The sequence below is a fragment of the Polypterus senegalus genome, chromosome 11 (genome assembly GCF_016835505.1).
Source record: "Polypterus senegalus isolate Bchr_013 chromosome 11, ASM1683550v1, whole genome shotgun sequence".
Lineage (NCBI taxonomy): Eukaryota > Metazoa > Chordata > Cladistia > Polypteriformes > Polypteridae > Polypterus > Polypterus senegalus.
Genome location: NC_053164.1, coordinates 103132407 through 103157410, shown reverse-complemented (window position 1 = coordinate 103157410; position 25004 = coordinate 103132407). Strand labels below are relative to the sequence as shown.

The window sequence follows — 25004 nt, the reverse complement described above, 5'->3', positions numbered from 1 at the left end:
GAGTTTGGCACCATGTCAAGTAAATCATGCTTAAGATGGAGGTGTACATTGTTCTGTATCCTGTGTCCAAGGTTTTGTATAATTTAGAAACAATTTATGATGGAATAATGTGATAGTTTCTTTAAGAAATGGATATGTAATTCACTCCTGACCTCTATTTTGATTTCTTTGACCTCATGCCTCATAGTAATAAATAATGTGAGAACAAGTAGTTGATAGCTGTTACCAATTCAAAAATTTAATTATACTGTAAGTTCTCTGGGGAGCGGCACAGTGGTAGCGCTGCTGCCTTGCAATAAGGAGACCTGGGTTCATGTTCTCCCCATGTCTGCGTGGGTTTCCTCCGGGTGCTCCGGTTTCCTAACACAGTCCAAAGACATGCAGGTTAGGTGCACTGGCGATCCTAAATTGTCTCTAGTGTGTGCTTGGTGTGTGGGTCTGTGTGTGCTCTTCAGTGGGCTGGCACCCTGCCTGGGGATTTGTTCCTGCCTTGCACCCTGTGTTGGCTGGGATTGGCATCAGCAGACCCCCGTGACCCTGTGTTAGGATATAGCTGGTTGGGTAATAACTGACTGACTACTCTGGGGAAAGAAAAAAAAAAAAAACAGAAAGACTCAAATGTATTATCACTTGTTCTAAGTTGTCATTAAGATTGTAATCTAAGGTCACAGCATCACTTCTTAGAATATGTAAATCAGGAAGTGGTTCCTGTAACTGAACACCAGCTTATCTTTGCAAATTCTCGACTATAAAATTGGTAGCTGAGCCCTAATTCACACACAGACCTGTGGCGCTATTTGATAATAGCATCATGAAGACGTTCGTGCTGTTGGCCATCTTCCTTTCACTGGCACTTCCAAGCCAGGCAGCAGGTCAGTCAAAACAAATAGCATATTTAGAGGGTGAAGGGTAAGAAATCTAATCAGTATGAGCCTAAACGGGGATAATGACTTAAAACTACTGCAGGGAGGCTAGGAGCATATCATAGGTCTTTCTTTATTTCTTACTTTCTAGATAGAATCTCTGAATACTTTCCTTTATTTTATTTCTTTAATATTCGCTTAAAACCAGCATTTAACCAAATTTCTCCTAGGAATTGCACTAAATGTCACTTTAGGATAAGAATGTGTCTTACAACAGAGTAGTACAGAAGAAATATTTAAGAAGCATCTTAATCCCAGCTAACTGTAGGAACTGATATTAGAGAATGAATGACATTATGATGAGGATATTTTGTACTTTTCTGATACTAACACAGAGGCTTCACCACAAAGATGATAATAATAATATTAATAATAATGATGAAGAAGGAAAACATAAGGTAGATTACTGTGCTAAGTTGCATGTAATTGTTGCCACTTCGCAACATCATAAATAATATTATAACGAATACCAACACACACATATTGAATAAGAGTAAAGCCCAATAAAGAGCATATTTATTTATCAGTCTATGCTCAGAGTATTTTTACTGCATTATGCCCTACACTTGCTGATACAGGCTCCAGCTTTCTTGCACAGATAAAGTGGATTTAGAAAATGGATGGATGGATGGATGGATGGATGGGTGATCCACAGCCTTCCTGTTAGATGAATCACCTTCCCGCTGGTATGCCGACAGAAAGTACCTCATAAAACAACAGTTTTACAGAAACTAGCCACAGCTATTTTTGTACTGCTTCTGAAGTCACTTACACTGTTCAGAATCTCAATTATCTTCTACTATAACACCCTTTATTTTCTAAGAGGCTCTATTTATCCAGTGTCCCAAAAGTCTCTGCCTGCTTTGTTTCCAGACCCACTTATCTTCATGTTAATATGCTGGCTACTACGGTACAGTTTATTGTACATCCATAACCACCTTTGTGCTAATACTGTGATATGTTCATCCAAAGTTGGGTTACTATATTTTATTGGCATGCTCATTTGCATGAATGCAGCTTGTTTTAACATCACCTCATTTGGAGTACTAGGTAAATGTATAAATCTTCTTTATTACTTATAAGTTTGGTAGAGAAATGCTTGGTTGTGACATACCCAAATCATCAATATTGCAAAGCTGCATTTTACATGCAACGTTACACTTTCATTTCATCTGAGAATGCTTGGCTTCTCCACATAGATGGAGCACTGACATTGTACACAAGATTTGTAAAGAATATTGTTCAGTTTCTGTCAGATCGATATCTTTTTACAAGCTCATTGTTTTTCAGCATTTCCAACAAATTTCGCCTTTCCCAGGATATGTGTGCAGATCTCTGCATGAACGCCTTCTTCAGGTAGTACCTAGCGAGTTAGGATAGCTCACAAGCTATCCTAAATCCTGGTGAAGTTAGGAGTAGTTTCCATAGAAAAACTGATAAAATGTTTTTATTCCTGCTCTTAAGTAATAATTCTGATGCAGAAAAAAATCAAACATCATCTGTGCTCTGAAATATAACTCAATAATAATTACTGTTTGTCTTTTATGTCTGTAAACGTTAAGAAAATATACATTACTAAAGGCAAAGATCACTTAATACCATAGTATCACACATGCTGCACTTTTGTTTCCTAGATTCAGGCTTCAATGTTAAGGACATTGTGAAAGGGCTGAATGATCTGACTGGTGAGAAAAGAGAGCTTGGTGAGTAATTACTACTTTAAATATCCCATTTTGATGAATAATATATGTTTAGATCCACCACCACCCAAGAAGAAAGCAGTGATCATCTCTCCGTAATTGAAGTATACCCCCTGTGTTTAAAGCTGACCAACTTAGAATAGAGTTGAATTCTTAAGGCCTGGCATAAATAATTTACAAAAGATTCAACAAGTATCAGAATTTTTAATGGTACCATTTCAAGTAATTTGTGAAATGACATGGGTGAAATTCTCACTAAATTTGCATTCCTATACTAAGATATACTATGAATGTTAACATAAAAATGAATTCTCCAATAGCTGTCATATAGGTTCAGAGTGCTGGGCTTCACTCCTGGGTCTGGGCAGTGATTGTGTGGACTTTACATGGTCTTACCGTGTCTGAATGGGTTTTTCCCTGAATACTCTGGCTTTTCCCACACATCTCCCAAACAGATGTATGTCAGACTAATTGTTTACCATAAACTGGCTGTGCGAGTATGCATGTGCCCTGCGATGAACTAGCGTTTCATTGAGTGTTGGCTGTCTTCTGCCATTAAAAGTTGCTATGGTATGCACTGGCCTTAAACACCCGGGTAACTTTTAACTGAACTAGTGAGCCAAGTGTTGTTAATAAGGGCCAAATGGATGAAGAGATGTATTAGATATATAAAAATGTCACTAATAATGACATTTTTAATTTTTCTTGAAATGAGAAGAAAAATAATCTGAGTATGCAAAAAGCTTTCTTTCATAATAAATGTACTTCACCACGCATCAGGGTTTACAGTAAAAGATACTATTTGTACATGTCAAATCTAATATATTACTACTCACCGAAACAGTATCTATACATATAAAATCTGTTTTTTTTTTTATCGTGTTACTTGATAAGTTGTATCCACTATGTAAAGTGCAAAAATTCCCCTTCATAAACATATTTATGGACCACCATAGTTCCAGTCCCAGCTAAGAGTAGGAATTCAGATCTGAGAACAAATGCCATTGTGATTTTAAGACACCAATTGTTGCAAATTGACCATTACGTGCATGTATTGTATTTCTCAACTACTAAATGCTGAGGCTTCACTACAAAGATAATGGTGATAATAATAAATTATTATTATCATTATTATTATTAAGAAGAAGGAAAATGTCATAACGGAGGATATTGTACTAAGCAGCAAGTAATTGTTGCCACTTTGAATGAATTACCGTATATAGTAACGAACACTGAGATGAAAAGACCAAGACACATATACAAATTGCGATATGGGCACAACGCACATTTATTTAACAATGAATACTTTAGGGATTGTTCTGCCTTGCACCCTAAGTTCGCTGTAATAGGTGGCACCTTCCTCTTGACCCGGCTCAAGATAAAGCAATTTTAGACAATGGATGGGTGGATGGCTGGATAATCCAAAGCCTTACCTTCAGCTGGATCACCTTAGCACTGTTATGCCAACAGAAAACACCTCATAAAATAACAGTTTTACTGAAGTTAGTAACAAATATTTTTGTGCAGCTTCTGAAGTCACATTCACTCTTCAGTGTCCCAATCGTCTTCCAATTTAACACCCCTATATTTTCTGTGAGGCTTTATTTATCCTGTGCCCCAGAACTCTCCAAATGACTTTTTTCCCACCCTTGCTGAATCTTCACGGTAATATGCTGTGAACTACAGTAAAGGTTTCATCCATGAGTCCCTGTGTGTTGATACAGTAATATTGCTCGTGATTCACATATGTCTGCTTATGCACATTTGGGGCAATGATTTTTATATGCAGCTTATTTTAACATTACCTCACAGGAAGTGCTAGGTAAATGTATAAATCTGTGTTCTTATCTCTTGTGTTGTAAGAGTGTTTAAAGTTTGGTGCAAAATTCAAGAAATGCTTGATTGTGACATACCTAAACAATCAATATTGCAAAGCTGCATTTTACACATAAAATTACACATTCATTTTGGCCGAGCGCACTTGGCTTACCTGCATAGATGGAGCGATTATATAATGTACAAGGTTTCAAATCAATATCTTTTTATGAGTTCATTGTTGTTCAGCATTTCCTACACATTCTGCCTTTCCCGGGATGTACTGTATGTCCTGATCTCTGTTTGAACACGATCTTCATAGAGCTCCTAGCAAGGTAGGACAGCTCACAAGTTCTTCTAAATCACTGTAATGTTAGTGGTAGTTTCCTAACTTAGAAAAACTGATAAATGCTTTTACTCCGACTACTAATAAGAGGACCAAAATTGCAGCACTCTTAAAATTTTGAGTCAGTTGGGTCTGTTTTCCTACACTGAGGTACTTGATAAACATGGGCCCTGATCTTTTGAAATCTCAAAAATGTTCAGCTTTGCCTCTTCAGAGCCTTACCTGGAAAACGCTACCCGCAGACCCTGCAACAGTGAAAGAAATCTGTCACATGGTTAACAGTTGTATCCTGCACACTTGTCCAGTTATGTTACCCTTGGTTTGTTGTTAAAATATTGGATGATTTGTTTCTGCCAACAACAGATTTCTTTTCCTGTCTCACAAGTATTCTCTGATAATGTAAACATTATATCTGAAAAAAGTTATATGGCAAATATTGTATGAAATAATTCTGATATAGAAAAACCCAATCATCATCTGTGCTCTAAAATATAGCAAAATAATGCTTGATGCTCAAAATGGAAGGAATAAGGATTACTCTCTGTATATTGTATCTGTAAATGTTAAGAAAATATACATTACTAAAGGCAAAGATCCCTTAATACTGTAGTATTATACATTCTGCACTTCTGTTTCCTTGTTTCAGGTTTGAATGTTGATGACCTTGTTCAAGGGCTAAATGGCTTGACTGATCAGAAAAGAGAGCTTGGTGAGTAATTACTATTTTAAATACCCCACTTTGACACATAATATATGTTTAAATTCCCCACCACCCAGGAAAAAAGCAGTAGTCATGTCTCCATATTTCATGTGTGCCTTATGTATTTAAAGAGGAGCAATTTAGAAAAAAGTTCCATTCTTAAGGCCTGGTATGTAGTAGCAGGGTGTTGTACCAAGTTAGCCATTTTGGATCCAATGAGAAATCAAGCAAAATGATACCTTTTATTGGCTAACTTAAACAGATTACAATATGCAAGCTTTGGAGGCATGTATCTTGCCTGAAGAAGAGTCCTTAGCTGCTCGAGGCAGCTGGTTGTATATTGTAATCTGTTCAGTTAGCCAATAAAAGGTATCATTTTGCTTGACTTCTCATTAAGGCCTATAATTAAAATTTTCAATAGATTCAACAAATATCAGAATGTTTAATGCTACCATTTAAAGTGTCTTGTAAAATTATGAAAAAGCATGGGTTGTATGGCTCAACAAGTTTTCTATACTGAGGTTATATGAATTTTAACATAAAAAGCATTCTCCAATAGCTGTCATGCAGCTCCTGAGTCCTGTGTCTGGGAAGTGATTTTCTTGAATGGTTCTCCTCTGCCACCAAATGTTATCAGGGTATGCACTGCCCTTAAAACCCCTAGGTAACCTTGAACTGAACTAGTGAACCAAGTTTTGTTGAAAAATCATAATCTTTCGTAAAGATCCCAAACTCACTGCAAACACTATTAAGACCCACTTAAAGAAGATGAAACACCAACAGTGTTAAATGCACTTTGCTCCGTTTGTATTTACGTAGCTCTTTGTCGGCACCGTCGTTATAATAACAACAAAAAAGGCACTTGTTTACTTACCGATTTGTTCTCCAGTTGCACACTGTCCTGGAAGCCGCCGCGTGTTACTGGGCTTGGAGTGGACGGACAATCGAGCGGAGACGTGTGCCTGCTGTCCGTCGCGCTTCATCCCGGTGTTGTGTGGGCAGTATGGCAGGGCAGCGCGCTTCTGCAAAAGAAGCGACAGGCGTGAGAAGGCGCGGTGAACAGAACTAATGTGATGCTGAGGAAACTGAGACTCGGCTTCGTGTGGGCGAGTGCGCGTGACAGACGTAGATATCTTCAAGGCTGGGGCGCGTGACCAGGGCGACAGGGGTTAGACTCGCGTCAGGTGATGGTTGACCCGGGATAAATGCCGGTCTATTCGTAGGCCATGGGGGTCAAGTTTAGTTCGGCAGGATTAGGGGCTGCGAAGTGATTTACAGAGAGGAAATGAACCGTTATTCCGATTTTTGCCAGGGCAAGCCACCTCTAACTCTGAACTAGCTGATATGGACAGAAAGCAGGCAAAGGATTATTATTTTTTTTAACTTACGGGCCGGTTAGGTTAGTTTTTATGGGATGTTTCTTTTTTTTAGTTTTGAGTGTGTGCCATATGGTGGACTTTTCTTTTGACCGTTTATTATACATTTTGTCATCCTCTTTAATTACTGCAGTATTTGTTGTTTGCATTTTTGATATTGCTTCTATTACACAATGTTTTCTGCAATAAATGCATATTAATACCTGTTGCGCCTACTGTGTCTCCCGCCCAATGGGCCCATGTTGTCCCATTGACTCTCTGTCATGATACTTAATGAGTTGCTACTAGAGCCTAAGGTGAGGATCCCAGGGTGTGACATTGTCTCAGAATCCAATGGCAACAGTAACTGAATGTGTAAGGAATCACTTGGACAGGAGAAAGAACAAAAAACAGCCTACGTGAAAAACACAGCTATGGTAAATCCTCCAAGAAAGGTGGAAGGATGCACCAAAAGGTTCTTTACAAATGGTAAAGTAGTGTATCAAAGTGAACTGCTTCAGTTTTGTATTCTTAGGGAATATTCTGACTCATCGTAATAAACATTTTGCACTCTTGTTATTTTTATCACAATCAGTGTTTTTTCAACTGTTCTATAGCGTTTTTGTCATGCCAATAACAGTACCTTAAGACAAAGCACGGGGTCAAAGCCAGTAAATCCAAAAAACATAAGAATCACATGTAGAAACCAGAAATCAACAAAAAAAAAAACAATGCCCAAAGCTGAAGTGACAGCCTAGGCTTCTTAAAAAATGTCTGGAGTATTACCCAGTTGCATACTTAGGTGGCTCCACCTCTTTATGCTTTACAAACTGGAGGCAGGGCAGATAAGAAAAAACACTAAATACATAGCATGAACATAAAAACAAAATTAATAAACACCATTTCAATAAAAATTATAATACAAAAAAAAAAAAAACAGAATAGCATAATATGCAAAATTATGTAAAAATAATTACAAAAAAGTAATGAACAACAAATAAAACAGTCACAGCAATAACCCTGGCTGTACAATTACAACTATAATTTTATAATTATGGATTACTGTGGATTAGAGTTTGCTGAATTTTATTACGCTGCAGTTAACCCCAGCAACTGCTTGTTAATTGCAATTAAATTAGGATATTTTAAACTAAAATTACAGTTTGAAAATTTTAAAGGCCTTTTTATATTTGATTCTGTTTGCAGAAAGTGAAAATGTAGAGGATGAGGCACAAGATGTTCAAGAAGGAGAGATTGGTAAGTGAGCATATTTCCTGTTTTTTCTTCAGTTTATTACTGTGTACTAAAGTGATGTTTATTTGTTAACACATGTAATGTAGCTTAAAAAGAATCTTGAAATTATTCAATATTGCATGCAGTGTCCCATGATGCCTGATACAAGCAAACACTTAAATCAATTAATAATACTGTGCAAAATTAAAAATGCAATACAAAGAAAGATGCTAATAATGTTGTTAATAGAATAAGGTTTGGTGATCTTTTACCTTTTAAAGAAAAAATAAGTTTTGTGAGGAGAAGTGGGCAAAAACTTCCCTAGGTTGATATTTGAGACTATTAGACAACTTAGACAATTTATAAGAATTATCTGCACAGAGTTATTAAAGTTAGGGGTATACTGTACTTTTCCATTGCAGTTAATTGTATTTCTGATTTTTTTTGTTGTTTATATGATTGCAAAGTATACTATTCATTGTTATTTTTTGAATTACATTACCCTTTAAGGAGAACTGGGTTCATTTCCCGGGACCTCCCTGCGTGGAGTTTGCATGTTCTCCCCGTGTCTGCGTGGGTTTCCTCCGGGTACTCCGGTTTCCTCCCACAGTCCAAAGACATCCAGGCTAGGTGCATTGGCGATCTTAAATCGTCCCTAGTGTGTGCTTGGTGTGTGCGTGTGTGTGTGTGCGCACCCTGCGGTGGGGTGGCACCCTGCCCGGGGTTTGTCTCCTGCCTTGCACCCTGTGTTGGCTGGAGTTGGCTCCAGCAGACCCCTGTGATCCTGTAGTTAGGATATAGCAGATTGGATAATGGATGGATATTACCCTTTATATGTCAATATTGATGAAAGGAAGATTAAATATCCATACATGCATATGTTGAAGAACACACACTTACTTTTTCACAATAGTTTATAGTGAAAATCTTTGCCACAACCAGGCTGATGTGAAGCATATATTGTAATTCACTTAGCTGCTTTTCTTCAGTCATCAGTGATTGTCTCTAAGATTCCAAAATTAAAATATACACCAATAATCTGACTGTGCCAATAACCATACATATGTAATGCATTTAGTGTGAACGAGTTAATTTTGACAGAAATGTGCAGACACATATTTTACAGTGAGTTACTTAACACAGCAACTTAAAGATACTGCTATTTTCAATCTGCACATGTGGTACTTATATTGGTCAAAAAACATGAAATACATTTACCACAGACATTATGCAGTGTTATGTTTTCAGTTATGGAGCCGCCTTGGTACATTCTTTTTTATAGGTTGTAGCAGGGTAAACATTTACTTGCTGGTAGACTATTTGTCTTTTTCTTGCTTTCTTCAGATGAAAGTGAATTTCAAGATGAATCCAATCAGATAGAAGGGCAAGAAGATGATCAGCAGCAGAAAAGAGAATTTGGTGAGTCCTCCTCTTCAATACAGTGTCTTTGCAATTTCAACAATTTCTGGCACGTGGTCTTCCACCATTGGTTCATAGCCGGACGTGACATCAGAGGGACTGGAGCTGGTGTGGCCGACTTCCATTGGCTCAGTCCCGGAAGTGATGTCAGGAGAGCCAGGTGAAATCCCCCGGGAATGGTCTACAGGCAAGGGAGAAAAAGAGTCAGTGCACTCTGCCACACCCCGGCATGCCTCCGAACTGCCTTCACTCAAGCCCTTTAGCTGCCTCCCATGCGCACGTGTGTGACAACATTTTTTCCATTTTAATAATTTATCATTTCAATGTGATTTTTTAAAATTTGCTACTTAACAAATAGACACTTTTTATCTACAGTAACTCCCCTTTGTTTCCTTAAGTTTCTCTTATCAGCTTTCCAATTTGACTCGGTACCGTCACCAATCCAGATTTAAGTCCACTGATGCCTTTACACCATTTCCCTTGCACACCACTTCTCATTCAGATTTAGAACATTAGAACACTCTAGATGAGAACAGGCCATTCAACCCAATAAAGCTCGCCAGTCCTATCCACTTATTTCTTCCAAAACAACATCAAGTCGAGTTTTGAAAGTCCCTAACATCTTACTGTCTGCCACACTACTTGGTAGCTTATTATTCTTTGTGTAAAGAAAAACTTCCTAATGTTTGTGCAAAATTTACCCTTAACAAGTTATTAATGAACTCATTTTAAAATAACAGTTTTGATCCACTGTACTAATTCCATTCATAATTTGAAACACTTCAATCATGTCACCTCTTAAACTTTTCCTTAAACTGTATAGGCTCAGCTATTTTCATCTTTCCTCATAATTCAACCCCTGTAGCCCTAGGATCAGCCTAGTCTTTCTTCTCTGGACCTTTTCCAGTGCTGCTATGTCCTTTTTGTAGCCTGGAGACCAAAACTGCACACAATACTCAAGATGAGGCCTCACCAGTGCATTATAAAGCTTAAGCATAACCTCCTTGGACTTGTACTCCACACACTGTGTTATATAACCTAACATTCTGTTTGCCTTCTTAATGGCTTCTGAACACTGTTGGGAAGTTGATAGCTTAGAGTCCACTATGACTCTTAAATCCTTCTCATAAGGTGTACTCTCGATTTTCTGACCGCCCACTGTGTATTCAAAAATAACATTTTTACTTCCTATGTGTAATACATTACATTTGTTTAACTCTGCCTTTTGTAGTGCATGTTTTCAACACTTTCCACATACTATACTTCCTACTTTACTTCTTGCCCCTCAGAGTGACTTTTTGCCTGTCTGCAGTTGCAGTACGAGTTCATACAAATTCCATCTCTCTTGGACCTCTCCTTCTTCTTACTTTCCATTATTGTATAGTAAAATATTAATCACTGCACTTCTTGCTCATGGTATACATGTTCTATTCCACAGTAGTTTATTCTTTGCTCAATGAATCAAAATAAATCAGTAAAAAAAAGGTCTTCAAAACATTCAGTTTTTGTTCAAATGTAAAAGAAATGACCAATACTGCAAATTTAAGATACACTTCATTATTTTAGACTGGGTGATGGGTGCCAAGAAATATCATCCAGTTAGCACACAGATACAGATAGTGAGAACCACTCCTGTCTCCCTGTACACTTTACTTGGGCTGTGCTAACCAAGAAAGCTACAGTAATGCCTACAATGTTGAAAGAAGGACTTCTTAAAAGGACACTTTTAAAGCCATTAAATAACCAAATGAGAAACAAACCCATTGTAGTAATTTGCAAGAAAGAAGACACTTTGGCTGTGATACTTGTTTCAAAGTTTTAATACATAGTACTCAAGCACCATGAGTGGCATTACTCATTCACTGTTTTCAAAGAACAAATTAAGTTGATATTCATATAAGAGATAAACGGTATAAAAAAATCAAACTTTCAAAAAAAGTTTTTATTTTATTTATCAAGGTATTGAATTGCATAGTACAATATCTGACGAAGGCTTTAACAAATTTCCTAAGCACCTGGTTATCATTACAATTAGAAATAGGAAAATCAGAACAATATTGCCACAGCCTTGAACAATTTGTGAGTGAGAGGACACAGAACATGGGAAATGCAGTTGTGAATGAAATCTCATCATTACAGAGAAATACCAGTGTGCTGTGAGAACTGACATCTGCACTTCTTTTTCAGCAGCATTTGAGTGCAGCACAATAAAGATAAGTGACACCAATATGTCTTATACTGCTTAAGAAACTGAACACGTTTTCGAAATCATACTCAGGTTTTAGGCAATAAAATCATTTTCTTTATGAACCGAGGACCATAAATAGTTGCTGTCATGTGAAGGTTCACAAGATGTTGCCCAGCACTGGGTGCATTTTAAACTTAACTCTCTTAATTGCTTTCACTTAAGCAATGACAGAAAGTGTGTTCAGGTTTGCTTATCTACTGATGGATGCAAAAGTATTGGTACACTCAGGTTAGTGGGTTAACATAAAAATATCCCTTAAACAATCTATTAAAACCTGTTTGTTTCATATATAAAGGAGCAGGACCTTACATGTAGTGTGTGGGCAAGAGAGGAATACAACTTGTTGTTCTGCTGACAAGATAAGGTGGGGACGGTGTTTAAAAAACATTCCCATGTAGGATTCTAATGTGATATATACAGTATATCATTCAGGTTAGCTTCTTCTACAGTTCAATCCACCCTACAATTCTCTCTCTTCCTCCTCCACTCCTCTCCAGAGGAACTTTGTCCTTCTCCACTCCTGACGGAGCAGCTTCCTTTATGTTGAAACCAAGAGCTCCTCTTGTGCCACCATATTGTACCCAGGAAGAAAATATGGGTCTTTCAGAATGTATACCTCACAGGAGAGTCTCTGCCCAACAGCACCCCTTAGTGGTCCACAATGCCCCCAACCAGGACTGCGCTTCAAAACTACATCTCCCATGAATCCCTGCGGGTGTTCAAGTAGGAGCAAAGCCAGACTAATATTGCTATGCAGTGGACTGATGGAACACATGGCTCTGGGAGGCAGTCATCTACATCCATCCATTAAATCAACCTCCTTCCCTTGGAAAGAGAAGAGGAACCATGCTGACCGGGATTAACATTTATCCATTCTGTTCCTCCAAAAGTGCTTCCTTGCCGGGTAAGGCAGCATCATCCAACTCGGTCGGGATGCCAGTCCAATCATGAGGATCAATCATATACATACATACACACAGTATGTTGTAGAATATGCATTGCTATAAAAATATAAGGAAGTGGTATTACAGCATGATTGTAAAGTAATATCATGTGCAACTGTAAAACGTTATGCTAAAATAATAAAATGTTGGATGTATTTGTTATAACAAAGAGATAACATGGAAGAAAACTGTTTCTTAAACAACTTTAATGAGTAGGTCTTTACAAAAGAATGTAAATACTTTTAATATTATAAGGGCTAATCTTTTCTTTAACACATTTGTACATAATGTATTACTATTTTAAAATCTTTTTCTGACCCTTCTTTCAATGTTTAAAACAAAACAATAGTTGAAGCAATGAATTCCAACTAAGTATCATATTTTGTTTCTGACATTGGTGTGTTATGTTCATTCATCAGATTGGTAAATTAGTATATTCATTTTATTCCTAGACCTTGAAGAAGATGATGAAAAACTAAACGAAGATGACTCACTTAGTCAGAGAGAGTTAGGTACGTAGTAGCAAGCATTTTGCCAACTATGTGCACTTAAGAAACAGCTACATCTTCATTCTACTTAAAGGAATAATACTGTAAGATGTTAATGTAAAATTAAACACTGATTCATTGGCTTTGTACAGTCTGCCCATTGTTCCCATGTCTGTGTGGGTTTTTCTTTAGGTTCTCCACATCCCATAGATGTTTATGGTTACATTATATCTCTAAATTGGCTCACTGAATGTTCATCTGTCTTTCAAAGGATACATTAACATTACTAGATGCCAGGATAGGCTTCATCATCTCCCTTATCACAATAATAGAAAAAACAATCCAAACAATGTATGCATTTTTTGTATGCAGGAACATGTTTCTGTAGCTTTATGGTTGAAGTAAACCCTTTATATAATGTTGACAGTCTGAACTGCTGCTTTAATTGTACTTATACACAAATTTGAAACGAGAGATCCAATATGCTCATCCTCCTTAAATAGCTATAAGTATTACTTTTTTGTTCAAAAACAAAACATTTAAGCTTTAGAACAAAGTGGATATTTGCATAAACTTTTTTTCTTATTCCAGGTGAGAAGGCTGCAGAATTAGAAAAAGGGAACACTGACACCAATAAAAAACGCTGGTGTAAGTGTACTACATCTGAATTCTAAAATCCTTTTGTTCAGTTCAACTGAATATTACTATTTTAAATTTAAACCCTATGATAAAAGAAAAATGTTTGCCCAGCCCTTTTTAAAATTTAGTTTATTATGTTTACCAGGGTTGCATTTAATTTAGCTATTCTTAAATATATATAGCCATACACTGGTTGGTGCTGTTTCATCACAGTTCCAAGACTCAGTCACCAGATGTGTTTGGTGTTACCCTGTAGGTTTACTAAAGTATTGGCATAGACATGTACATCATGTTAACTCTAAACTTTTCTGGGTAGTTTGTGTGAGTGTGCTAATACTGCAAAGATAAAGCCAGGCTCCTCATGATCCTAAATCAATCTTATTGGGTTAAATAAGGATGGATGAAGGAACTATTTAAACTATATTAAATGGAAAAGAAGCAAGAAAACAAGCTTAAAATAAAATAGATAGGCAGAAGTGTGTTATCCAGATCAAAAGTGAACATTCCATTCATTGTGAAGTACAGAATAATCATGTGGCTATAGCAGCCTTGACAGGGATGAACAGGACAAGTAAATTAATCAGATTTTCAGAGTATGAATATTAGAGCTGCACAGACCTGTCATAGTGTTAATATCTCATTTTATTTTGTATAGGATGCTCATGAAACATATTTGTTTTATTTTCTTTCTAGATGGATGCTACTTTGGTAAGTACTTTTCATAGTGAACTTCTTACCTAGAGTTATAACTACAATTAATTAGAATTGCAATAGGAGAGCTCCCATTACCCTATGCAGTACCAGGCACCACATTAGGTGACACAGGTAGCCCTTCTGGAACTTCAGGGCTAAATTTCTTGCAGCAATTTATCAAGCCATTTTCAATTTGTCTTGGACTACATGTCCCTCACACCCTTAAAAACGTGCACCTTCTGTGGCGCCGTCACAGAATAGCTACGTGATGTGGCTTGACAGGAAGGGTGTCAAGGCCACTGTTAGGTTAGTTGGGTATTACCCACTCCTCCAAACACTCTCACCAAAAGAATAAATTGCAAGTGAAGTGGTGACAAAAGAATGAGGACATGTAGAGGAGTGTTTCAAAATGAAAAGACAAAAGCAATCAGGCGCTCAGTACTGAAAAATGAGAAAAGAATATGAGGAAAGATTAACTAAATACATACTCCATGGCCATATTAAGTCAACGGGGAATATGTAGGGCTACTACTTAGGTGTATTTTATAGCACTTCCATTTCAAATGCAATTCTTAAAGATTTAGAGCAAGGAGGTCCAGGAAGATAAAACGGTGACTAATTTCCTTGTGCACACGTTTCACAAGTTTAGTTTTCCATTACTTTGGGCTGTTGCATTAAATGAAGGGATCTGTGTTTTTACAACCATTGTTTATGTATTTCGTTTGGCATATTGTTTATTTTTTGGTGGGGTAGGGGTCAGGGGTGAAACTTGACTAGGTCTCCACATGGGCTTTGAATGGCACTCGCCCTATGATTGGGATAACTTTTGTGTGAGTAACGTCAGGCTGAGCTCACTCTCAGCCTCGTTTTCTTATGTGCCTGAATTACTATTGTTACCATCATTTACCAATTGTTTTAGTAACTCCAGTTCTCCAGTTCTTGTAAAAAATTGACTTTTCTTCTTTAAAGTACTTTTGAATGATTTACTGCAAAAGATTGAGGTTCTCCATTTTCATAGTGGAATCAGAGCCACGGGAAACTTAACTTTGGATATGGGAGTAAAGAAAATATTAAAGCAGGGGACTTCAAAATCAGCAGTGACTCCTGCCTTGAACCGATCTTTCTGTTTAACATGATGGATATGTTTAAACTATAAGGGGAATAATTACAAAGAAAAAGAAGATTAAAATAAATGAAAAAGGAAGAAGCATATGATCCAGAGCAGGAAAAAATAGTATGTACTGTACTTCTGTAATTCACATGCAAGAGAAAATAAGTTAAAAAGCAACAAATCTATTAAAGGAATAAGGGGCTTTTCAACGGACCTGTTGGAAATGTTATTATTTGGTCTTTGCAGGTTTATTATGCAGTGCTATATTTAGTTCCTACAGTTTATAAATTATAATTTTCTTGTTCTAAGAAGGTTGAACATTTTAAAATAAGAAGAGCTCATCCTTGCTTGTCAATTTTTTTTAGAAATAAGCAAAAATTATAAAACAAAGAAGTGGTAAAAAGCTGAACTTGATGAAATTGGATAACTAGACAGGCAGCCTAATATTTAAGGCTGCAAATAAATTCTTAAAATTTAGATTACAATGACTAACCCTATCCCCAAGAAGTTCTGCCTTGCAAAAGCATATGTCATTATAATAGTATTTATTCTTAATACTGTCATTATTTTCAGATTCATTACATTTGCATTTATTTATTTACCAGATGCTTTGATCCATGGATGCTTACAAATTAGGTCATCATAATTGAATAAACATCAGTCTGGGGCACTGCTTGGGATCAATTGTTACAGGACAGGGTTACAAAATTGATCCATCACAAAAGAAGAGTTCATGATAAAATGTGAATGAGTTATAATTCCTTGGTTACAAGAACCTAAGAGAATCTTCAAATGTTTCCTAAACACACTGAGTCAGCATTTCAAATGGAGTTGGGCAGCTCATTCCACCAGCCAAGAGCTACACATGAAAGAGGTGGCATCACTGGCTGCCATTCATCAGGAGACTTAAGTAGGCAAGAAGAAGTATAGGATCTCACAAGTTTCGCTATTTACAGTATATAGGTGCTGACCATGTGCCTTAGAGGAGAAAGAGAAGAGAGGTTAGCAGCAAGGGCTGATTACAGGGTGTTGTCACACCCACTACATGATGAACCACACGGATTGAGATCCGAGTGCAGCCGTGCAACAGGTGACACCTCAACACCACACTGAAGAGTGTGAGATTTTTTACAGGGGCTGGAGTTCCAATCCTGCCACCAACCCCCAAGTTTTTTCTGCAAGTTAGAGGATCTGCTTGCAGTGCTGGATGCAGATTAACGTCATACTCAGGACAGAGCAATTGTAGGTTAAGGACATTGCTAAAGGACCCAACAGAGTAGAAATGTGTAAATTAAGACTTCAGATTTTTTTGTAAAGACACAGTAATAGAAGTTTAACATATTATTATCCTGTATGTTTTGTTGGTTTTCAATGTATGTAAATGGTTGTTAGAAAATATAAAAAAATGTAAATAATTAAATTCATAAGTTATTTAATAACTGTCGCTCCATGTCTTAAATTTCTTACCCAGGTCACCGAAGGCTTTACTGTTCACGAGGTAAGTGAATAAGTTTGACTCAAGTTGTCCTACTTTATGCCTCATCATTTCTTTATGATGTAAAGTGCATCTAGTAATCATCTGTGGAAATTGAAAAGATCTCCAAATGATGGAATCTGCGTTGCATATACCCTACTAAAAATTGCCTGTGGATTTTAGACAGAGGAACAATCCAGGTTAACTTTCGTACCAAAACACTATAAATCAATTTTAGATGACTTTGAAAATATTGCCATGATATAAAAAAAAATATCCCATTGTTTTCACAATGGCCTGGGAACACAGAGGGACTGGAAACTCTTTAGTTCCCACACTGTAACAAGTTGGAAAGGACCAACATTGGAATTTCTCAGTAAAAAAACATGATTATCATTCAAAAGAATTAAATAGGATAATAATTTGTTTTCACAACAAATAAAAGTTTGGTAGCGCTGCTGCCTTGCAGTTAGGAGACCCGCGTTCACTTCCCGAGTCCACCCTGCATGGAGTTTGCATGTTCTCCCTGTGTCTGCGTGGGTTTCCTCCCACAGTCCAAAGACATGCAGGTTAGGTGAATTGGCGATCCTAAATTGTCCCTAGTGTGTGCTTGGTGTGTGGGCGGGTGTGTGTGCGCCCTGCCCGGGGTTTGTTTTCTGCTTTGCGCCCTGTGCTGGCTGGGATTGGCTCTAGCAGACCCCTGTGATCCTGTAGTTGGGATATAGTGGGTTGGATAATGGATGGATGAAATATCCATCGTATGAATAACATACAAATTTTAAAGAGGTCTTCTGCATTAACTTTGTTGACAGTTGTTTATTCTGTTCTTCTTTTTGACAGTTCTGTATTGCAAAATCCGTAAGTATAGTTGGAATTACCCTTTTTCTTAAGGATTAAGAAGCTGCATACATAATTCTTCTTACTTGATAATAAAAATTGAAGCAAAATGTTAATATCTGCTATATAGCAGGTCTTGTTCATTGAGCAATTCTCTCTCTGCCTTATTCTTTCCAGTTTCCTAATATTTAAAAGAAACTTAAAATAACAGAACATTTATTTCAATAAATACCATAACTCTTTTTCCAAAATTTTTACATTAATGCAGGTCCTTACAGGAGATGCAGTTATGGTAAGTACTCCTCTTTTAACTACAGGAAATAAATGATAGGTATTTGGTGAAACAAAATCTTTATAACTAACAAAATATTTCATGTCCTTTGCAAAACAATTGAGGAGGAAATGAAGAAGGGCCTGCATGAATATATTGTTCAAAATACTGATATTTAGACAAAGCAATGACAAAAAGTAAAGAAGGATGACAATGAATTATTAAAGCCATTTTAGGATGTAGCAACTGTAGTAATGTTAAGTGAACAAAGCAATGTGAAATTCTTACTTTTGCACCTGACCGGGCAACATGTTACACTCTCTGGTGCCATTAGAGTGTTGAATGCATTAAAATTCATACTCCATTTCATTTAGTAGAAAACACAAGTCAGGTTAGCCAAAATGCTTCTAAATGTTTGGCTATTGATGGGACTATTTTCTTTTTTTTTCTGAATGCTGGACATAAAACATTTTTTATTGTTGTAGCACAGGAACTTTAAAGATTTGTTACACCACACAAGTCCTGCATTATGGAGATGGCAGAGCTTTCCCAACCAAAGTTTTATTTTCTAATGATTACTTAGCTTTCAATACAGAACAGCTTTTTAAAAATGTATAATAAACATGACTGATCACAAGAACAATATGATTTCCCCAGCTACTTTCTGATTCTAATATATTTCTCCTTTTTGTTTATAGCTGGCTGCTACTACCGTGAGTAAAATTTCTTTACATTTTTCCTGTTCCCCGCCGTACTCTGAAGGTCCACAATGCAGGTTTGGAGAGATAAGGAGGACATTGGGGCCTCAATGTATGTTACATCTAACCTGTAGATCAAGAGAAAAAGAAATGTTTAAAATACAATATGTTAAAATCTCCAATTTTTCCATAGCCATTCCATTACCACAATTGTCTAGCGAATAAATAGGCTCAGTAGCAGCCATATGGATATCCTGGTGGTTCTGCTACTATTCATAATCATTTCCTATGATATCTCAGAAACATCATTTAGAATTTAAAGATTTGAAGGACTGGGCATTTTTCTTTGAAATCTCTGCATCAGTTAATGACAACACAGGAAAATATATATAGTGTGTATGTGTATTATGTTGATTTTATATATTACAGTAAAGGCTAAAAGAAAGACATAATGTATGCATTAAATAAAATTCAATTCTCCTAATTATTTTCCCCATCAGGTTACTACAGACTCTGTTTGATTAGTAAGTATTACTGGATATTTGTAAATTTACAAAACAGATTATTTAATTAGTGCAATGAATGTTTCACCTTAGAGGTGACTGAAAAGAATATTTTAATTTTCCTCAAAATTCTGAAATGTAATGAGCTGTAATGTAAGATCTAACATGGAAATGTGGGCTGGAATTATGTAATCTATTATTTGCAAATGTGTTTGCATTTATAATTAATAGTACAGCATTTTTAGATGTTAGTCACTTTACTTGCAGCCACAGGAGTGCACTAGACAGACAACCTTATCAAAATAAGTTCAGTTGAATTTTTACATTTTATATTTTGTTTATTTTTCCAGGGAGGAAAATTTGTGGTGAGTTACATATTTATGTTAATAAAATTTTCTGCAAATATAGGGTTTGAATAATAACAAAAATAGTCATTTAATTTCTAATGTTGTACTTTTTTTTTACTTAATAGTGAGGAGAAGATACTGCCGCTATTGTGAGTATCTCTAAAGTTCTATTCTCAGCTTAAATGTTTTCTAATTAATTATCTTCCATTAGAAAGTAGGTAAAGAGTGAGCAGCTGCCCCAGGTGAAGGACATCATGTTCCTCAGCTATTATTCACAAGTGTTTTGGGTGATTGTGAGAGTGATCAGATATGGGGGGTATTTTTCATAAGTGGATTACTCATTTAGCCGGATGTAATTGTTGACTATTTGGCATGATCCTGGATCTGTTGGTTTTTCGAAACTCTTTCTGGATGTGTTGTCATAGCAGCACATCCAAATCCTCAAACGTGCTTGGAGCAGGTTTGTTATATGTAAACAAGGATTAGCTCACACACTTAATCAGTGTCTGTGCATGGAATTCATTCAGTCATGGCTTCGCCGTTCGTGAATGAGCAACCAATTGATATCGGTGCGCAAATTATAAGATGAATATAAGATGTAATTATGATATATTAAATAATAATTAATCTGACACATAGGAAATGAAACGCTGCGTTCAGTAAGTACAATGCACACTACTTAGCGTTTAATTTGTCGGCCACTTTTTGCCAGCTGTCTTTTCTGGTTTGGCCTGCTTTTGCAGTGTTACTTCTCGTGCATATTAAATCTTGAAATTCTTCATATCCTTCGAGTAAAAAGGTCCTGCTCCGCTTGTGTGAAAAAATGCGCCTGTTCTCTCATCATTTTGTTGCAGCCTATCAAAGACTTGCTGATCATGTTTTCTAGACCCAATATATATGGCTTTTCAATCAGCGCAGGCACGCGCATTAATCTCGGATGATTAGATCCAGTTAGACTAATCTAACACACGGCTGCGTTTGAAAAACCGACTTATCCTATGAATTTCACTGGCATTAACTCGTCCAAGAGGAGGCATATGATCTTGGATGATTTAAGCGAATTTAATCCTAAAAAATATCAAGAAAGAGGCAAAAAGGTATGGCTTAAAAGTTAATCCTCAACAAACAAGTTCCAAAACAAACAACAGAAATCAGAATCATTAAAATAGTAGCAGAAGTCTCTAAAGACCAAAATAATCAAAACGAGAACTTACCAAGCACATTCAATAAACAACATGGGACTGGTTCACCCATCAGTCTTAATAGAGGAGGGAGAAGCCCTCAATGGTGATGAACAGGTGGATCTGCCACAGGGAAACACGGGGGATAAGAAGACATTTTAAAGAAACAGTACTTAAATATTTTAAACATAACAAAAACAGTAATTCATTAAACATTAACTAAATAATAAATGAACAGAACAGTATTAACAGCTATAACCATACTAAATGATTCAAACTGATAAATGAATGAAAAAAACAAAGAAAAGGAACATAGGCATATAAAACAGGAAAGGACCTCTGACCACAACATCACAGTGGCAGTTTTCTGTGTGTTGCCTCTGACTGTGCTGGAGCTAAATATTTGGACAAGGTGGTTGATTTACCAGTCAGCCCACATTCCCATCTACAGCTAAGGTCACGTTCTGGATAGTGACCGAGACAATGATATTGACAATACAAGCAGCCAAATGACGCTCTTAGGATTACTTTTAGTGACAGGCAGAGGAGCTCAGCAGTACAGAGAGACTGCAGCTTCTCTGGATCAAGACACAAAATGTAATGTTGTACAGTTAGGATGTACCCTGTGTGCCTCCTCTGGGTGGAGTACCAGTTATGTCTCATTAGGAGAAGATCCAGAGCACACCTAAGACACACAAAAGGAAGTGTATCTCTCAGCTGGAATAGGAACAACTGTCAGTCTCCTAGGAAGAGTCAGAATGGATAGGATAGGAGGGCCTAGGCTAGTCTCGCAGGGCCAGAGGACTATAAACACTGGGGACAAATGAAAAAAGTGTATAACGAATAGCGGTGAAATCATGTGCTGCAAAGGCTACACAAACAGGGCTTCTTCCTAAAACCCCTGACCCCAATTTTTCCAGTCTGTGCATTTTATGCTGCTGCTGGGATATGAGAGAGAGAGAGAGCAAAAGATGCCAGACAATTGACTTGACACTGAGAGAAAATAAAAAGCTAAAATTGCTGTTATCCATTCAGGAGCTTAGTAGCACAAGGTAACTAAAGCTTAAAAATGACTTTGCATGTAATAATGAGCACTGAGACACTGGAGACATACAGACACACACACACACATAGACCACTACAGCTGTTAGGTTACACATGCTTCAGAAGTGCTTCTATTTGCTACAATATCTTACTATCATTTTGACTATTGCATCATTATATGACATCATAACAGCAAACAGAGTTTAGATAAGCGTTGTGGGCTATGGATATACAATGTGTTAAAACACTGAAGCTATAATTTGTCACGGTGTGTTTGCATTTCCACTTAGACTGTAATTTTACATTTCTTTAGTTATTGGTTTATACATGTAGTCAGAAGGTGGATGTTGTGCAGCCTTATCTCTGCATCTACTGGTGTAGTTAGGCAGATTTGTTGATTTGTGTGTGTTGAGCTCTGAAATCTGCATCTCCTGTGGTTCTTCGTTATCAGCTCTCTTAACGGCAGTCCTCCTGATGGACTGCGACACACTGTTTACTTCAAAGGCATATTTTGCAGTTAATTTTTTCAAGAATATGGCTGCCGGTTCTTTCATGCTTTCATTGACTCATACATTATCGTCATAACTGAACAACAGAGAGCACACACAGCACATATCGTTCATACAGTATTTACCACTTGTCCATTGTTGACTTCGAATGCCAATGCATAATCTGAGTGGACAGAAAGGTTTTGCCCTTGCAACATGAGGAATATGTTTATTTTAAATGTACACAACATATTCTCTGCACACACAACACATATATATTTAATGGGGGTCTTTTAAGGAGCTTGCTCTCTGTTGGACCAATGACTTAATGACTTGAGCATCGCCTTCACGAGACATTCAGTTTGTTTAGAAATGTGATACGCAGTGAGCCATCTAATTGTTCCCATCCAATTTTAAGTAAAATTCCCTTGAGGATGTCTCCGGATGTATTTATTATACGTCTGGCTTCAGCAAGACTAGGCCTAGTTAGACCAGCTTGACACATTGCCACTGTGATCGTCACCAATAAAATGAGATAGAAAGTAAAAGTCAAAATTACCAGCGTTAACTTGAAGGTTTATTTTTGTATTATTTATGCAAGAAAAGGTGCACTGAAGTAAAATAGCTGAATGTTTTAGAAGTGATTTTAGTTCCCAAGAATTTGGTGAACAGGATTTATACTCTAGTAAGAGATGATGATCTTTGTTTGCGAACTTGATTGTGCCATTTCCTGAGTCACGTGTGATTTATAGATTATTAATTCATGATGTACAAAATAAAACTAAAGGTGAGCAGTAGAATACAACTGAAGCTATCAAGTACTATTTTCTCAGTGTTATCACAGTGCTGCTATCTGATGTATGGCTTGGGGTGTCTATGCTGCACCTTTTTTCATTACAGCTTAGCTTTTATATGTAACTGATTAACTACTTTTGTTTGCTTTAATTTTTCCCTCTGCTATAATATGCTATAATGATTCTCAATTTTTATGTCAATCATTAAAATTGTCTGTTTAATGCAATTTATCTATTTACATAATGTGTGCAAATATTTTATCGATTAGCTTTTAATGCATTATAGCTGTAAATGTACAAGAGCTCTAAGCCTGTGCTCGTGTGAGAGCGCTATACAATAGTAAACTGAATGACGTTATAAGATTCTAAAACAGGCTCAAGAAGCAGACATTGATTTTAAGAATAAACTGTCTTAATAACCTGTGATCTCACAATTTATCTTGCAGATGGCTATTATAGATACTACCACTGCAGAAGATGCTACTACTCTACATACTGGAAATACGTTTAATGCATCACGAGACAGGGTGTGCAGAGTATGAGAGGCTTCACTCCTTATCTTTACACAGAATTTGGCATCTTCAAACTCAATGGCTTTTCCACTGCACAAGCATAAAATAGAACTAAAATTGAAATATTTATAAATGTGCTTTTTAAAGTATTTTAAATATGCTTTTCCTTAATAATTGTGCATGCATGTTGCACAATGTAAGTTTAGTCTTAACTTTTAGTGTGATTAAATGATGCTTACTGGCACCGACTGTTCAAAACAGTTGGATTGTTTTCCATCTCCGCACATCATTTAATGTTAATTACAGTGTATATAGGGTCCATTTGTGTTTTGTGAAATTGCTTCTGCTGAATGAAAAAAAAAAAAACTGTGCTTAAATGTGAAAAAATAAATAACATATTAGCATCTAACACTATTGTTCTCTTGACTTTTTGTTTACATGTCAAGCATTCCAATGTAATCAAAGCTTTTTGCATTTTAATATATTTGAGTAAAAGGACAACCAGGCATCCACATTTTTTCAATTCAAGGTCTTGAGGGCCAGTGGCATCTGTCACAAAACAGCAACCAAATGGCACCTGTCTATTACTGGGCACACTTGTGAACACTGCCAACACAACACACTCACTCACTCACAGGGGGATAACTTACATCTGCATATGAAGCTCTTTGTAGTGAAGGGCGAAACTCACACAGACATAGTGAACACATGCAGACTCCATAAGGACAGTGAACAGGTCAGCACTGAATCTTGGCTCCATTAACTCAAAGGCAGCAGGGCTAGCCACTGTGCCACCACGGCAAAACTCAAGGTAGACAAATTGTAGGTGATAAATTAACACTTTCTTGGAAATTTTATGGCTCCAGGAAAATAGTTCAGCTTATATAGAACCAGCATCTTACAGCCTTCCAAATACTGAATTTGACAGCAATTTTGTAAATTATTTTTGCAGTACCTATTAACCACTTTCATTAGGACTGTACTTGTTAGAAATATTGGGTTTAAATCTTTACAATTTCATAAATTAAAATACTGTATAAGAATACACTCTTGGAAAATATGCATTTGACTAGTGTAAAATTATGGAACCAGAAATAGTCAGGGAGAAAGCACAGCAGTGAATTTTAATTTCAGAATTACAGGTAACATTATAAGTACTTAGGAGGAACTATTTTCCAAAAAAAAAAGCCATTGTCATTAGCCTGTGGGACTGATGTCATACTAAAGAATACAAGGAGGTT

General features: G+C 36.7%; 1 protein-coding gene across 2 annotated transcripts; it reads left to right on the top strand.

Annotated features, from left to right (window-relative positions):
• The first annotated feature begins 786 nt into the window (after positions 1-786).
• Positions 787-24129, top strand: LOC120539392. 2 transcript variants are annotated; one of them, XM_039769402.1, is made up of 16 exons: positions 787-872; positions 2558-2626; positions 5431-5493; positions 8046-8096; positions 9417-9491; positions 13136-13195; positions 13763-13819; positions 14504-14518; positions 17086-17112; positions 17929-17946; positions 18194-18217; positions 18895-18909; positions 19395-19418; positions 19748-19762; positions 19870-19893; positions 23698-24129. In XM_039769402.1, exons 1-16 carry the CDS (start codon positions 812-814, stop codon positions 23760-23762), a joined length of 663 nt encoding a protein of 220 aa, XP_039625336.1. In that variant the 5' UTR covers positions 787-811; the 3' UTR covers positions 23763-24129. The 2 variants fall into 2 exon arrangements, with proteins under 2 accessions (XP_039625336.1, XP_039625337.1); XM_039769403.1 differs by lacking the exon at positions 5431-5493.
• The last annotated feature ends 875 nt before the right edge of the window (positions 24130-25004 follow it).